General features: G+C 45.4%; 1 protein-coding gene across 6 annotated transcripts in view; it reads right to left on the bottom strand.

The window, feature by feature from the left end:
* The window catches only part of LOC144110480 (DNA-binding protein RFX2-like), a 97,876-nt gene that overhangs the window by 50,878 nt on the left and 28,793 nt on the right, over positions 1–18,205 (bottom strand). For 3 of the 6 annotated variants that reach the window (XM_077643394.1, XM_077643395.1, XM_077643398.1), the window contains exons 4-6: positions 14,198–14,327; positions 13,876–14,028; positions 3,627–3,732 (exon numbers count right to left, since the gene is read on the bottom strand). In XM_077643394.1, the coding sequence (XP_077499520.1) occupies positions 3,627–3,732; positions 13,876–14,028; positions 14,198–14,327 (389 nt within the window). The remainder of the gene's footprint in view (positions 1–3,626; positions 3,733–13,875; positions 14,029–14,197; positions 14,328–18,205) is intronic. The other 3 variants (XM_077643397.1, XM_077643399.1, XM_077643396.1) reach the window with 2 other exon arrangements.

Raw genomic sequence — 18,205 nt, 5'->3', positions numbered from 1 at the left:
TGAACGAAGATGATCACGCATGCTCAACTCCACATATTTTTCTTTTCCTTGATCAGTTCGTGCACTGTTGCCCTGAGGTCTTTTAGTGCATTGTGGCCAGGGTGACATCCGGACACCAGCTTCCAGAGATCATGCCCAGGCTTAGGCAAACACCAAGGAGATGCAATAGAAGCAAAGATCGCAGGGACCTCTACTGGCAAAAACGAGGATTGAAAGTATGTCAAGCCAATCCAACTGCAGAGTAAATCCACCTCAATCCAATATGGTGCCTTTCGCACCGGCGAAAAGCCGATAAAATGGCAGATTTTGGCCCGCAGGCGACTGAAATTACTCCGAACTTTCAGACATTTGAAGTCCGAAATATCCGTTGCGAATATGTATTCGCTTCAACGGGGTGACTGATGGTGCCTCACCGAGGTCCGAAATACCGTACAAGTCCGAAATATTGCAGTCTGAATTACCCGTCGGCTACACATTTGGCCTAACTATGCAAATTGGCTGCCATTTTCTTTTTCATGCCTCACGTGACAGCCCTCATTCAGTTGAAAACAAAACAGCATCAAGAAATACTTAAATTATAGATTACCAGATTTACACAACTGTAATACCCCTGTCACACGGGCACTTTCAATCCTCATTGAACTCGATCTGCATCAAGATTTTCGAGCGCGCTCGAAATATCCGGTGCTACACGGGCATTTTCAATGCTCATTCAATGCTCATTGAGAAGTTTCCGTCATGTGTGTTAGGTGGCGCCACGTGTTCCGCCGACAGCCATAGCATGGTGATGTCCGGCAACACAGTACAGTCGGGGGCAGCGGCAGCCAAATCCGTAGCCAAATCGGAACATCTGCGTACCTGCGTCAAGTTTCTAATCTTGTGGCGCACCTCTGCTGCTGGTCTATGGAACCCGAGGGTCCGCAACGCCTCCGCGACTTTTGCATAGACTACGGCGTTTCTTTTCTGGCACTGCAAATCATCTAGACGGTCTTTGCCAGCAGTCGATGAGAGTGGCTGTCTCGCGCTCGCTCCACAGTTTGCGCGCCGACGAGCAGGAGGACGCCATCCTTGTTTACACTGATGGTGAAGCTTGGAGCGTGGTGCAGATTATTTTCAAATATGCTTGCATATAAGCAGGCATAGTCCCTGAAAATGTTCCGTCTTGCATTTTAATCAATTAAAACAACAACAATTGTGGTTTTGTATTGTTAACTGGTGTTTATTTTTATAGCTTCATGAGAGCGAGAGTGCTTTCGATTGTGCTTGGAAACTCAAGCACTCTTGAGGAATCGGCATCGAGCCAAGCAGGATCGAGCTCGATTGCGCTTGGAAGTGGCCGTGTGACAACCGTCAATCGGCGTTGAGTTCGATGAGCATTGACTCGATGAGGATCGAAAGTGCCCGTGTGACAGGGGTATAAGTCGACACATATTTTTCAAGTTGAAATGAGGGGGTAGACATACAGTCAAAACCAAAGCATGACACCATAAATAAAGGAGAGACAAAAGAGCAATCAGGGATGCTACAGCATAATTGCAATTTTATGTTTGCTTTGTGGCTTTACCTAGTAGCATACGGCTATTCTCCGTGCTTGGTCGAAGGGTTTTTCATATTTTTTTTTACTTTTAACTGCGCACTCGGTGCTAATGGTGACGTCGATAGTTAATGGAAGGGCCGCAGTTCTAGTTGCAGCAGCGCTGCCACTCGGAATGTAAACATTTCTAGGGAGTGTCGGTAGCCGATGGAAGAGCCGACGCCACTCACACAGTTTCTCTCTGGTTCTGTTTTACACATTTGACTCTACTGCTGGCCATGTTTTATCAGTTGTTAATTTAGCGCTTCAGCATTCATAATTTGTGCTTTGGAGCTGGTAAGCATTTGGTGCTCGTTCATGGCTATGCTCAAGATGGCTGGCATTCTTCACACCAAAGAAAGTAACAACTGTGCGCTGGGCCGAAAATTTGATGTTTTGGAATAGGTGATGCAGGTGTGGCAGCTGCAGCGAGGCAAAATTTTCAGCTGTTCCATGCAATATTGTGGTGCGGTTGTTTGCAAAGTGCGGGATTTCGTGGAACAACGACGTTAGAATGATGTGCTGTGGGACCGCAGCACCAATGACGACGGTAACAGTAGTGAGGAGGATGGCGCAAGCGTGGATGAGTAGTTCAGTGACTAATAGTTTCGCTTTCAAATGTGCTCACGGGCACGCCTTTTCATTTTTTTGTGACATGCGACATGGCGAGGGTCGATCTACATTCATGTCAACTTTCAATCACATAAATACAGTACTTAGTGGTTGCAAGAAAATATTGCATGGTGATCCATGTGTGTTAGTGTCTAATGCATCATTTGAAAGAAGAATGCACGCAAGCAAAGAATTGGTGTGTATAGGCCTTCAAGACCGAAGGAGAACACATCACTCTAGCTACTACTGCAACACTGCGGACATCTAGTGCCAGAAGAATTCGAAACACTAGATGAAAACATCTTTTATACCATTTGAGTTGTGATCTCAAAGGTGGCATTTAAAGTTCTGCAGCCCTATGGCTGACACACGGGACGTACATACAACACCAAACAGGAACGGTGGCACCTTGCATCCTGACCATGCCAGACCACTAAAGACACTACTAAGTGCTACAAAATATGGGTGCATCCTACAGGAGGTGATCACAACTTTGCCATTACAAAGCTGATTTGGTCAGGCTCACAATTTTCCTTCAAGAAAAACACTATGCGCAAAGAGCATAACACATAATACTTTCCAGTTCGCAGCAATTGGTTCCATTTTTTGCACCGATGTTAGGACGAGTGCAAGAAAGCAAGATTTGTAAAACAGCACAAGGCACCCGACTCCTGCCACCATGGACAGCCAGTGCTGCTCTTGCTGCCGTTCCAGTCGAACGACTGCAAAGTCTGTGTACAGCCCACACAGTTTCACATTTGTTCTGTGTGGGAGCCACTGTCTGAGAAAAGTGCTGCTGTGAGTTTGTTTCATGCAATATTAGTACAGAATGAGTGATGAGGCATCACCAAGACGCCAAGAAAGAAATAGTCATGGCTCTAGAGTCCCGCTTGCCACTTCAGGGTGCAGTGGCGGCAACACGATCCAATGACAAAGCGTGCACAACAAAGTTGCTGGAAAAGGACTGCGCTGCGAGAAGCAGTGCTCAAGTCCACAACACAGGATGGTTAATGGCTTGTACAACCCCAAAAATGACTTGGTTTTGGCTGTTTGCTAGAAGCAACCCTGCACAGACTTTCTATGTTGCTGTGTAGTCATTTTCATCTTGGTTTTCTCACACGGCACCACAGACAACTGGTCGGCTATCATTAGTCAGCTACTACAGTGGCATGACCAACTATACCGCCTGCTTTTAGTTTACTCCAATTACTTTGGATAGAAAAAGCACCCTTGGTCAGTGACCTAGTGGGGAGATAATCATGGCAGGAACTAAAATATTTTGTTACTCTAATTACTTAGGCTAAAAAAAGAAAACACCCTTTGGCAGTGACCTCGTGGGGAGACAATTATGGCAGGGACTAAAATATTCTATCCCATTAAAAAGACGAGACAGCAACAGCACAGTGTTAAATGAACAAGGATGAAGAAGAGGGGTAATTACCTGCGAATAGGTGACCGCAGTACCGCTGGCGGTGCTGTAGTAGGCAGCATTGCCAGGGGTGTACATCGCCCCAGCATCAGTGACGCTGTACACAGGATAACCCGTCCTACACAAAAAAAGAAAAGAACAGTCAGGAGAGATGGGCAACCAACAATGCGTCTCCACTGGCCAGACCGAAACATTTGCACGAATAGTACGAGAACAGAAGCACACAAGGAGGCCCCCGAAGCGACTTTCACGAAAGTGGCGAATACAGTAGCCAACTGATTATTCAGATTCACATAAATTCCGACTTGCATGATGTTTTGGAGTTGTTGAGAAACAGTCATGCACTTAACAGAAATGTGTACATATTCACAACTGACATTTCGAACTCTGTGGAGTATAAAAGTTAAGATTTTTTTTCAAAACTAAAACAGACACCAGCAATGCAATGAAGATCATTTCTCAACTGACAGTTCGTTTCATCGACCTAATATAGATGCGAGCAGGCATTGCTATCAATGCCAACCGGTTCTTCACGGCCATGGAAGGCGACATCTTGGATTTAGACGGAGTCAATGGGACAGACTGGCTTGGCTACTTGGCCCTCAATAATGACACTCCAGTTAAAGGCGCATTCTTCAACACCATGGAGGTGATCTACAAGGAACAGCATGCATGCCAGGGTCCACAACTGCGTTGGAAATAGGAAGTGGCAGCATCTGCCATGGCTCCCCCACATTGAGGGGCAGACGAGATTTGTAGTCAGATATGCAGCAAGAAAGGCACTCTCTTTCACTTGCTGCTTCCCATCAGTTCCCTCTCTCTGTCTTCGCAACTGTCATTGGCAATGGAAACAAGCTGTTCTTGCTTGCGCAAGCCGTTCGGGCATGGTCTCCGGCCGCGTTGCACAGTCTGGTATCGGTGGTGTGATGTGGCATGGACATGAACACTTGGTCCTCGCTCTAACACAATCTAATAACCACAGCAAAGTTCTTTTTTTCAAGTTTACGGATTTTTTCAGACTGTTCTGATATTTCGGACCACTTTTCGGGTCCTCCCAAGTCTAAGAAGATAGGTTGGCAACAGAAAAAAAAAAGCCGTGAAAGTGCAACCTCTTCTAAACACTGCTGTTCAGAAAGCATCCTTTAGAAAAAGCTGAGCTTTACAATTAGGTTCCTGAGGTGACAGCCCTGGAAGAAAGAAATTTGCAACATATTCAAAAGTTCTGTGCACAGAAAGCAAGTTTAGCTGTACTAGGGCGGAGCTTCCTTGACAGAAAGCAATCCACAATGTCGCAAGGGGCATCAGAATCATGGTGATAAAGTTAGACAGCTTAGTAAACACAGGCATTTAAAACATGATGGACTGAGAAAAATGACACAATTGTGTTAAAAACAACAAACAAAATGTTTGTCAACATATTTGGATACCACTTTAAGTCTGCAGTGAAGCTCCACCCACATGCAGGACCACTGCACAAAATTCCTCCATGACACAGACACACACACAAAAAACAGTAGTCCGTCGCTAAAACTTTTCTTGTTACTTAAAAGAAGCTGGACACACAAAAAAAAAATTATAGGCTTTAGAATTTTGATGCCTGGCTTGTTTAATACAGTCAGACATTAAAAAGCTGATTTTGTTCACTGTTGTGACTGGTCAGCGAAGAAATACAGGATGCCATGGACGATGTCCCAGTGTTACTAATCGCTATTTTTTTTTAATTCGTACACTACCATAATATTACCTAATACAGTGGGCGCCAATTGTGCATCTCTGTCATGCGATAACAAGCATTTTACGTCCAACTGGCATGAGATGGGCGAACCCCCAAGAGATGATGCATCAGAAGCCTCTATTATACGTATTTTATGCCACAAAATCACATATGCCCAGCTTCATATGACAGCTGGAGGGATCTGTCCAGAATGAGTTAAAGATGCTCGCGCAGCAGTGTGGTGACCGACATCACGTCACCCCAAGGAATTCCGATTCAAAATTAACATGAGGATGCACACGTAAAAATGCGATCTGGTGCATGACTGCCTGCGATGAATAAGAGTTTTGCTAATGGCTCGGACTCGATGCATTTGACCTGCGGCTGTCTGTGCGAAGCTACTCTCACCTCATCTGCTTTTCCACTCACAGAGGTGCCATGAAAATTAATTATGTGCTCATTCCAGCATAAAGCTATTGTGCTGGCAATAAATGCCATAAGCATACACCTTTTTATGGTCAGTGGTGGGTAATCCAAAGTGGTGTGTTGTCGCGGCAGGAAGTGTACCGCCAGCACGGGTGCACCCCAGTCCCACATTCACACCACAGGCAAACGTGATGATTGCATTTTTTCTTTTTTCACTATGATGTGAATGCCTAATACTACAGGATCTGATGCCTACAAGGCAGACTGATGGCGGTTCTAGGTTTGACAGAACATGTCGCTGGCATGTTCATACTGCAAGATATCTAAACCATCACTTTTGAGGCACATGTGACACCTCCTTAAAGGGACTCTGAAAGGATTTCGATGGTCATATTCTGATGCAACAATTCTGTACAGGAGGTACTTGTGAGTATTCGTGTTGTGTTGTGTTGGGTTTTATGGCACATAGGCAGCTAAGGCCATCATGCGCCAAGCTCAAGGTATAAAAATGGTTTTCCGTAGAATGTTTAGGAATATTAAAAATCGTCGATGGTGTAGATGGCCTAAAAATAATGAACTGCTTGGAAAAAAACAGAAGAGGAAATCTGGAATAAAAGCCCCCAAAACGGTAAGGTAGCCTCGGCAGCTATCCTTGGCTGGGCAAGGACCCTGAGGCTCCCAACCAATCAAATAAAGAACTTCAGCCTTCTTCTCAGGAATCATAAAGTGGCTGAGGTTTACCATGCAATAAAGTGAACCAGTGGCTTAAAACTTGCAGTTTTTCAAGTACCCCTGCTTCTTTTAAAAAGCTAAAACGGAAGGTATGTTAGCAATAGCATTATCATCTAAGAGCAGTGCTGGATGAAAAGGAAAGCATTCATTATAAAATTGAGTAAAATACTTCTTCTTAGTGTTTCAAGTTTCACACATGAAAATAAAATGTGATTAACAGTAAGAACATCTCCGCATTCTCAAACAGGTTTGTCTTGTTTTGTTAGCAGGAAGTTGTGCGTAAGGTGCGTGTGGCCTATCCGAAGACGGCATAAAATCCCTTCCTTAAAACGTTCCTGGTGAACACATGATTTAAATTCACCTAAAACCGGTTTTACCAAATGTAGCTTATTATTCACTTCGCCGTTCCATGTGGACTGCCATTTTTCTCTTAATTTACACTGTACTAAGTTTACGCAATCCTTAAAAGGTATATTTACTTTTGTTATTTCCTTCCCACGAGCCTTAGCAGCGCAGAAATCCACCCTCTCGTTGCCTCTTATCCCGACATGACTGGGAACCCAGCAGAGTTTTATGTTTTGTCCTCGAGCTGTCACTGTTACTATCTTGTGCATGGTGTCATCAAGTATAGGAGTGACTGCGTTTCTAGAGCGCAGAGCTGTAAGTATACTGAGGGAATCTGGGTAAGTAATACTGTTGGTGAGGTTTTCGTTTTCTATTCTTTCTACGGCCACACAGACAGCGTAACATTCTGCAGTTGAGATGGATGAGCACTGTGGAAATCGTACCGTTTTCTCCGACTTCCCTCGCACCACTGCGCTTCCTACGTAAAGGTCTGTTTTTGAACCATCTGTATAAAACTGCATAAAACTATTGTATTTTTCTTCGAGTGCCAAGAATTCTTGCAGTAATAAGTTGTTACGGAGTTTGTTTTTTATGGAACTGAGTAAGAGTGAGATCACAGATTGCAGAAAAATTGCACCAAGAAGGTTGTGGATCTCGCCTCCGAGCAATGTCAGGTAATCTAGTACGCCGAGGTTTTGGCACATCGCTTCAAAACGCAGGAGTGGCGGCTTAATAGCGAGTGGTTTATTGTTCAACAATGTTCTAGATGGGCACTTTGTGACTATTGGGTAACATAAGTGTTTGGGCAGTGAACGGATCTTTAAAATGTATAAGCAGGTGAGCATGGTTCTTCTATCTGTAAGTGACGGTTTGTTGATTTCTACATAAATACTATTTATCGGAGACGTCGTGTAAGCACCAGAGGAGAGATGCAAACCTAAATTATGTATTGGATCTAGTCGTTTCAGGTACGAAGGTCTCGCTGACCCATAAACAATACATCCATAGTCTAAGGTGGAGCGCACCACTGAGCGATAGATTTGTGAAAGACATTCCTGTCATCACCCCAACGTTTATGTGACAGTACTTTGAGTATATTTAGGGATCTGGAGGCTTTCTTTTTCAGTGCGTTTATATGAGGCAGGAAGTTGAGTTTTTTGTCAGAAGTTATCCCTAGAAATTTATGCTCATTTTTGACGGGTATCTGTGTTCCATTCAGATGTATAAATGGGTCGGCTTGTATGCCTCGTTTCAGTGAGAAAAGGATGGCTACTGTTTTCTGTGTGGAGAACTGGAAACCGTTCTGATCTGCCCACGTCACTAGTTTATTCATTGTCAACTGTATATGTGTCTTGCATGTTGCTACGTTTGAGGATGTGCAGGCTATTTCAAGATCGTAGACGTACACTGAATACAGGATGGACTTTGGGATTGTTTTACTTATCGAATTCATTTTTATAATAAACAATGTCATGCTTAAAATACACCCCTGGGGAACCCCGTTCTCTTGAGCGAAGCTCCTAGACAGGGTTGATCACAGGCGTACTTGAAAAGAACGGTCTGAAAGGAAGTCAGTGAGGCAGTTTAACATCCTACCACGGATACCTAGGTTGCCCAGGTCGCGGAGGATCCTAAACCTCCAGGTTGTATCATACACCTTCTCCATATCGAAGAAAAAGGCAAGACAATGCTGTTTGTGTATAAAAGCTTCTCTTATTATGTTTTCGAGGTGAACTAAATGGTCGGTTGTTGAGCATCCCTTTTTATAACCACACTGATGGACATCAAGAAGTTTGCAGGATTCAAGGACAAATGTTAATCCTATATTAAGTACACTTTCGAATGATTTCGCGAGACAGCTTGTGAGGGCTATCGGCCTATAGCTACTTGGGGAAGTTGGTGGTTTTCCAGGTTTCAGGAATGGCACTATGATGGCTTTGTGTGAGTATTTGAGTCAAATTTATAAGCTCTGCATGGACCCTTTAAGTTACAAATGATTTTTAAAAATTTCTGCTTGCAACAGATTAGGGTGACAGCTCAGCACGTGTTGTTAGACGCCCCTACCCCGATGATGTGAGAAGGCAACCTGGGCGAGCCTTCTCATTCAGTGTGCCCAATTGATGTGGGCGAGATGGAGCGTGGCGAGTGCTGTCCCGACTTAGTATTTTCTTTCATTTTTTTTTTCTGGCATGTATGAGTTGACGGGGGATAGGAGGAGCATCATTTTCAACTGCTGATATCTTCAGTGTTAATGAAGCCAGCTTAAAAATGCTTGCGGTGCGGTAATGCCTATCTTTTTTAAAACAAAATCTCACGAATAGTATCTTTCCACATACTACAGCTCAGACCATTTATAATGTAACCGCTTATAATGTGGGACCGCATTGTATGTGGCTTTTTGTGACAACTGCTTAATACGCGGGAGCGCGTAACCGAAGACCGTGTATAGTGCGGTTTCTTGAAAGCCTGGCGGCTTGCATACCGGCACGGGCCCATGGGTCAGTACTGGCGGGCGCGAGGAGCATGCTTCCCAGATTGGGCAAGAAGGGGGCAACAGGCGGAGCGGGGGAGCGTTGTCAGATTGGTTCCACGCAAGGCTCAAGGCAGGAGAGGATAGAAAAAAAAAGTCCCAAACCAGGCGTTCTTCCTGTCACTCTCCGATGCGCCTCCATTGGGCACACTGATTGGACAAAGCTGAGAAGCACGTGATGGCATGGCCAGAAGAGCATGCTGGAACGGCGGCCGCAGCCGCATGGCATGACACTGCAAGTGCTGCTCGTACCATGCGTGCATGCGGCAGCATCTTGTTACGCCTGAGCTCATGAGCGCGATATGTGTCGTTGCGTGTAGCGAAAAGTTGACAACGTAGGCAAGTCTGCCAGCCTCGGCTGTCTTCAGTTCCGATGGTGCCTGCACCTCCAAAAGCCAGGAAACAGCAAACTTTCGAAACCAAGCAGATTACTGTGAGGCATGTCAAGGGCGGTTTGAAAAAGGCTACGGTGGAAAACGGTACTGTGTCGCCGACGCTACTGTGTCTGCCATTTGGAAGAACAGCAACAAGTTGCAACAGCAGCTGCAGGAAGACTCCGCTTTGCTTGCAAGGAAGTGGATTCGTGCGTCGAAACATGAAGATGTAGCCACTTTGTTTGCACGGTTTCGCGAGGTCCGGGCCCAAAGCATTCCAGTGAGTGGCTCGATATTGCAAGCCAAGGCCAGGTGCCTTGCAAACATTTTGGGGCATGATGGTTTCAAACCATTGAACGGTTGTATTCAGCGTTTCAAGGACCGGCACGAGATAAGCTCGCTGTCATCACCGACCCCAACGGGATTGCGTATGAAGTAGCCGCCACAGATGAAGACACTGTGGCAGTGGTGCGCCCGGATTATACGATTGTTTCCCGTGGCTCCCTGAAAGACATATATTCGGGTTCTACTGCACACCGTCCTTCCAGAACAACAGAAACAATGGAGCTATGTTGTTTTAAGAACTGTAAATTTCATGAATAGGTGACAACGTAACACACTTCTTTATACTACAGCTGAAATCCGATATCTCAAATTAGTTGATATAGAACAAACAAAACATTCAAACAAAACAAACAAAACTTTCGTTGTCATGTTCACGGGAACACTCAATATATCGAACAGTGTGCCGCAGCACTGCGAATGGTGCTGCTCTGAACGGAGCTCTCATGATCACTTTCCGCTTACTCAGCCGGCCTGGTGTATGGCGATGGGCACCTGCTCACAGTGCTTGTGCTAGAAATTCGCTTCACAAGGTGAATGCGTGGTGTGCTTCAAGGTCGTCTTTGACCTCTCACACTCATTCTTCATGCAACCTCGTTTTAATCCGGAAGAGGTAGCATTAGGCAGACAGCTTGTCAAGCAGTGAAGCCACCCAGGCTAACTGAAGCCCAGCAGCAGCCTTTGCTTGGCCTGCTTCATTCACTTTGTTGCCAAAGGCGCTCTGTGGAAGAACTGTACCTTAATTTTCATGAGATATTATGCAATTTATGTGCTAGTGGTAAGGGAAGCAAGCCCCTTACGGTTGGTGGTGGCTAGCTCCAAAGCAGTGCCTGCTGGGGTTTCAACGCAAATAAATGGATGAATGCCAAGGGCATCCTCTTTGAAACACGGTGGTGGCAGGTGCCAAGCTTGATACTCTATTTTTGTTCATACATATTTCTCTCAGCAATCTGTCAGACTGAAAGGTATTAAGTAGAAACTGCCCCTTTTCTCTTTCTTAAAGGAAATTCTATTCCTCTTACAGTACCCCAATCTTGAATTCTGAACTTGTGTCTTTTACCTGCCATCCGGAGTACCAAGGTTTGATCATTTAAACCCTATCGCGGCGGCTGCGCTTCTATGGAGGCGAAACCCTAAGGCGCCTGTGTGCTGTGCGATGACTGTGCACATTAAAGATCCCCAGGTGGTCGAAATTATTCTAGAGCCCGCCACTACAGCATCTATTTCTTCCTGTCTTCTCTTAGTCCCTCCTTTATCCCTTCCCTTACAGCACTCTTCAGGTGTTCTCTATATGTGAGACAGATACTGTGCCATTTCCTTTTCCCAAAAAATCAATTTTCAGTTTTCAACTTGTGTGTCTAGGTTACTGCCTGCTTCCTGCTTTTAAGCTACCAATATTCCAACCATTTCCTTAAGTCTACCGCAGAAACTAGGCCTAGCGTCGACTAGCAAGTGGCATGCTACCGCTAGCGTAGATGCAGCATTTTCTCGCTTCTAGTCACACTTTCTTCACTTTGTGCCCCTAGAGTACAAGACAGGAAGCTCGAAAATACCGGCCTTCAGGCATTCCTTGCCCTGTTCCATCCAAGCAACTTCAGCCCTGAGCTTTCACTGCAGAATGACCTGGGTTGTCCCTTTGCAATGCACGGAATTCATGCCCCAGCGCACAATTCGCAAAATGTACCTGCTGTGTCAACCTGCCAATCAACAATAGGTAAAGTGATGTGCACAGTTTTTCGCTGCATGAAAGATGACAGTACTCTTGCATTTCTTGGAACCCAAAGAGGCTGTCAACTCTGAATGTTAAGCTGCAACACTAAGCCCAAGCCCTCGAATTCCATCCAGTTGGGCCAGAGAATGAGAAAACTATCGTATAGCAGTACAATATAACCAAGCCACACGCCAATCCCAGCTGGACTGTTTTAATGCACCCGACATACAGACTTAATGATGCTGTCTAGCAGGCCTTTAACCACTCAGTTGATTCCACTGGCACGAACTTTAACCAGTCCAGCACAAAAGCTGAAAATCATCGCTGGTGAAAATACAGAGCCAATGATGGGGTCCATGTTAAAGAACAGTTGTGCTTAATCAATGCCCATAACAAAGAAGGGCTGCATGCATATTTTGATGTGCTGAGTTCTGCCAGTCCTTGCAAGAGCTGCAATTTTTAGTTCTCATAGAAACAAACTAAGATGATTACTTCCAGAGTGACTCTCATACAAAGAGGCGTGAAAAGGCCCTGGGAATATGAGGGATGTCGGCAGTTTGTCTGCCAAGGTGTGTGCTGTTTAATTCAAAGATGACATACCAACAAGCCTACGCTTCTACAGTTGGTGCAATTAGGAGGTAAAGAGGTCAATTTCAGCCCTGACTTCTTACATCAAAAGAACTTATCCAGATCTTAGTGTACTGTAAACGCAGTGCGAGGTTGCCATTTATGAATCCCATAAATATGACAAAGTTTTGTGCCACAAGGAACCATATTAGAGCTGCGGGGGTGCCTCAATGCTATTGCGCTAAGTGGTTTTGCCATTGCAACAAAGCATGTGAGCGGCAAGACAGCACCGATGTATGCAACAAAAGCAGAAATGCTGCAGGAACAACAGTACAAAAGCAAAGGACATTAGCGACAAACTGCAGTTCCATTCTTTGTTCCCTTTTCCCACACTGCTTGTTATTTTTTTCCGCTGCTCTGCCACACACACCTTTCCTCAACTTCCTGGCTTCAAGGTCCACCTTACTTTCCCTTTCATGGTGTCCCTGCAATGCACTCAACCTCCACTACCTTCTGATCAATTGATATTTCCTCTTCTGATTATTTCACCTTACTCGTATTGGAATACGCTACCGCCCTGCATAAAAACTTCCAGCTCAACATCCTTATGAAAAAAGAAACGATAAAAAACAGCTATTTTTTCTAATTGAACATAATTAGCATTTATTACTTTTAACCTTTACTACTGTTTTCAATACTTCACTTTTCCTGGCTATTATCTTGTTTATGAATTATTTTATGTAGTCTCAAAAATTTGTTTCTCGTACATATATTTATGCATTTTGAATTTACTCGTTCTTTTTTCTTCAATCTGTTCTAGCTATAAATTTCTCTTAGTGCATACCGTATGAATGCATTTGTTCTGCTGCGTTTGTACAATGTACTCTGCCTCAGATTTTACTACCACTTCTAATTATACATATGTATTCTCTACATCAAGATATTTTTACTTCTTTTTTCCCTGTCCCCTTACATAAGACTGTAATTCATTACTGCTTGCTCGTCTTACTAAACGGTTTTTTAGAAGCAGCAGGAGATCTCAGTACAGTTGCCTACTATGGTATCTCCTTTGCTATATTGTTTTTTGTAACTACCAGTACTGCATTATGGATAAAACTACTATTATTTGTGAGAGGGAATGCCTTCTTGCGTTAACAAGAAAGCCGAAGTTGCAGCACGATGCACGCAAGGGAGAGAACAATGAAAAAACAGACTGGTTTACTCTAAGCTTACGTTTGCCGCTCGCTGCCTCCAGTTCCTGTAGGCTTTGGTGTCTGCGGCCCTAACTGCCCCTCACCAGATTTGGTGGCTTGAAACCCTATTTTCTTGCCATTTGCACATTCGCCTGATCAATCAAATCTGAACTGACCTGATGTATGCATCTGTCATTGCTTCAGTTAAACGAGTAACGACACAGAACTTCAAGGGACAACACAGGACACGCAATTTTTTTCCTGAGCTACGGGTGTGCGACCCAACGAGCTTCAAGCACACGCATTGAGTTGAATGTGGTGCGGGACCTGACGGGCTGCTTGCCGGCGAGTGGTGGAGCTGTGAGCAGACGAACTTCTCCCCGTGTCGGAGACTTCCGAACCTCCGTGATCACCACTGCCGCACTGGGTGGAATATGACGCCATGCAGGAGCTATGCACTGCCGCTGATCGAAACTGAAACTGATGGTGGAAACAAACAAAAAATGAAAAACAAAAGAAAATGCCTTTTACTTCGTTAGTCACCTTTCTGAGTTAATTTTAACAGCAGGGATCTCTCGACGCAAAAACACACCGACATGAAAGAAATCTTTTGTATTTCAAGCACAATGAGCAGCCATGCGGTACTCACATCTGTCCGTTAGTGGCGGTGTAGAGGCTCGGATCACCAGTGCTGTCGACGTACTGGACATAGGTTGGGTGCACCGCAGAAGTTGGCTGAAGGGTTACAGTGCCGGGAGTCTGACCGTCAGCCTCGGCCACTGTTGAGGCGCAAGGAAGAAAAAAAAGGAAGAAAAAAAAAAGAATTGTATTTCTATGCCTTTCCACTCTTTCTTTTTTTATGTACGGAAACCTTCACACATTGATCACATGATACATTTAGCGGCCATCCGAAATGCACAAGCACATGAGTGGGCAGAGCCTGGGAGCGCCACGTCATTGCAAAGGGGAGAAGCATCCGAAAACAACGACAGCGACAATGAAGAGGTCTTGGCTACTTTCACCTTTCTGCCTGTTGCTGGCCTGGACATGTTTGGTTCGCACCAAGGTCAACACAAATACGATACAAGTCTACAAGAAACATAAAACTTCCTCAGATCTTCTGCCAACGAGCACTAACCTACCTTTATGGGACATGAAAGTGTGAACAAGTTCATTTTCAGTCAAATTTTTCAAAATTGTGGCAGTGGTTTTGGATCATAGGCTTTCTTAGATAATGCAATTTTACCAGGACTTTTTTAGAAAACGCATCAATGACATTCTACTGTAAATGAGATGAGAAAAAGAAAAAGAAATGTCTTCATTGGGTAAAGTTTTGCAGTGCAAAATGGTTCAGCTATCCAGTAATATTGACTCACACATATTGCCAGAGGCAATTTTTCACTTTATTATCAAAGCATTAGAATAAATACGGTATGTATGAGAAAACAAAAAGGCTGGTGTTAAAGAGATGGAAATACAACAGCACGCATTAGCAAAAAAAAGGGCCCTGGGTTGGACATGTACTGGGGCAAATACAATTGATGACCAATTCAGAATCTCTATACAGTTAAAACTCGATTTAACGAAGTTGAGGGGAGCCGTGAATTATTTCATTAAATCGAGAACTTCGTTAAATTGAATGAGGCATTTCTTGGGTCGTCGGCAGCGTCTTCAGCCGTCACTCCCTCCACGCTTCCTACAAGCCGCAACATATCGGCATCAGTCAAAACTTCCGTTGTGACTGCGTTTGCGTCGGCGTTCACGTAGTCTGAGAAACTTATGCCTGTGGGCACTTCATCCACTGAGCGAAGGTGTTCCCAGGCATCTTCATCCTCGTGCACGGCGCTCGCGCAGTCCGGACCAGCTTCGGCAGTTTCAGGGCCTAGTGTACCGAAACCGGCAGTCCTGAAGCAGTTGACAATTATCGACGGCCTCAATGCTCTCCAAGCCGCCGCCACCATCTCAACCGCCATAAAAATATCTATTTTCGTCTCGCGCTTCAGCTCCAGGTTGAGGAGAACTCTGTCGACGACTCGACGCTTGTATGCGCACTTCACGCTATTAATTATCCCTTGATCCAAGGGCTGAACCACGGACGTTGCGTTTGGGGGCAAGTAGCGGAGCTCCACGCTGGTCAGCTCGACCTCTGCAACGTAGTGGGCCGTGCAGTTATCCAGCAACAGGCACACTTTCCTTTTCTGGCGACACATGTCGCTGTCAAATTCCTTCAGCCATGTAGCGAAAATGGCACGCGACATCCACGCCTTTGAATTGGCAACGTACTTCACAGGAAGCTTTTTGGTGCCTTTAAAACAGCGCGGCCTCGCACTCTTTCCGATGACAAGCGGGTCTCGTTTGTCGGTGCCGTCCATGTTGACGCACAGCAAAAGAGTCAGCCTTTGTTTGCTGTGTTTGCCGCCGTGGCACGCCTGCCCCTTCAGGGCGAGTGTTTTTTTTAGGCAGCATTTGGTAGAATAGACCGCTCTCGTCGGCGTTGTAGACGTCGCTGGGGGCATATTTTCCCAGAATGTCGGGCACGTTTTCAGACTGCCAGTCGCCGACTACAGCCATGCTTACGCTGCTCGCTTCACCGCTAAGCACTTTCCCGACGATGCCGTGTCGTTCTTTGAAGCGCGACAGCCAGCCGGGACTTGCCTTGAACTCGTTGTCGCCCAGCAAGCACGCGAAAGAGCGAGCTTTTTGTTGGAGCAGGTCTCCACTCACGGGAATACTATTCTTCGTCCGCAAATCCATAAACCAGGCGAAGAGGGCCTCTTCCATTTTGCTTTCAGGAGTGGTCTTCAGCGTTTTTTTGCGCGAGAGATTCCCCGATGAAGTGGCGCGGAGGATGTCATCTTTCCCTTTCAATATTGTGGAGAGAGTACTCGCTGGAATGCCATGTGATGCAGCCACGTCACATTTCTTCTGTCCACTTGTCACAGCACGAATTATGTCCGCTTTCTCGTCCAGGGTAAGCCTTTTTCGTTTCTTGCAGGGCTCGATCTGCTAGTCAGGAGGGTTAGCGGCGCGCTTGCTCGCACACACCACGTCCGCGTTCACGATAGCAAGGCTAGACTGATGGAGGCCTAACAAGCTGAGCTTGACAAAGACGTGCGTTCAAAGGCACGGGGAAATCCGCACAAGAGCGAACACAGAGCACAACACACACAAAAAAATCCACGCGAACTGCAACAGCGCCATCTATGAAATGTGGCGCAAAACTTTTTTACTGCTGGCGCCATCTCGTGAGCTCGACTCAAAATTAAAACTCGTTTTGCGCCGCGCAGTTTGAAAAAAGTGACGGGATGAAGATGCTCCACGCTGTTACCGCTGACTCGCAATCAATAAATTTTGGGGTGCTGTCTACAAAATAGACCAAAAATTAACACTTTTTCACCTTTATTTCTCGAAAAAAGGTTCGTTAAATCGGGACAGATCACGGAATCGGTTTCGTTATTTCGGGTTAGTCAAAGCATTGGACCCTATGGGCGTCTGAGGGGGAATGGATATCTTCGTTAAATCGAGATTTTCGTTAAATCGGGTTTCGTTAAATCGAGTTTTGACTGTACTCTGTTTCATACATAGCAGGCAATGCTGCCAAAGCTAGCGCGCCCGTTCGCCAAGCTAAGTCGGCGTCCAAAATGTAGTTTGCCATACAACCAAAGTGAACACAAGCATGTTTCACTGTGACAAACGTCAAGTGCCGTGTCGGCACTTCCTGGAGTTGCCACATTTTTATTCTACGACCCATTGAAACTTTGACAAGCAAGAATTACATGTGGTGATATGCAGTTGGCAGGGCCAATCGCTCCTACTCAATCTGCGCCCAAAAAGAAGTTCATACGCAGTGAATACTATAGCCAGGGGGCATGTACACTGAGCGCCTGACAGCTTTGACCGTGATTTTCAATGCTACCACTTTGTCTTATACTGCTCTTTGTCTTCATCCAAACAATCCCCAAAGTTTCGAGAACGAATGAGTCGTGGAAGAGTAATATGGTTTCGCAAACGCACTATTTCCACAGCCTTCGCAGCATTTCCTGCGGAGGCAACACGAAAAATGCGAAAAATCCAATTTCACTGAAAAAAAAATCGTTATAGCTTATTGACAATACGCCGAAAGAAAGGGTCAGTATTTCTGTGCACATTCTGAAGTTTCGCATAAATAAATCTCGCCATGCGTTGCGCACACAGATGATGGATGGCAACCACTTTGACGAGCTCAACGTATGATGGCTGTACTGCGTTCGGCATGTCGCCGATAAGCGCATAGGTTGGGGCGAAGTCTAGAGGCAAAAGCGAACTCCCTGCTGTGGAAACTACGCTGTGCCTGCAGTATGAAGGGCCCAGAATGTGAAGGCAAAGCCGGTGAAACAATAAGAACCGACAAACAGCTGAAACAAGAGCTCTGTTAGCATTGGCCTTCGTAATTAGGTGTAGCGACTGAAGCCAAAATGAGTACCGTAACCAGCGATATGCATTCTGCAGTTGTCAAAATGCCAGTTGTTGACTGCTTTATGATATAAAACTCAGGGTTGCGGCACGTTTTGCTGCGGTCATGCTGAGCACACTTTGAAATGCACCACCATTTTCTTCTGCACTCGCAGTCTCCGTGAAACCGTACACCTCCCACACACTTTGCTGCTACCTCTTCCCG

This window comes from Amblyomma americanum, chromosome 11 (genome assembly GCF_052857255.1).
Source record: "Amblyomma americanum isolate KBUSLIRL-KWMA chromosome 11, ASM5285725v1, whole genome shotgun sequence".
NCBI lineage: Eukaryota > Metazoa > Arthropoda > Arachnida > Ixodida > Ixodidae > Amblyomma > Amblyomma americanum.
This window is presented reverse-complemented; position numbering and strand designations above follow the sequence as displayed.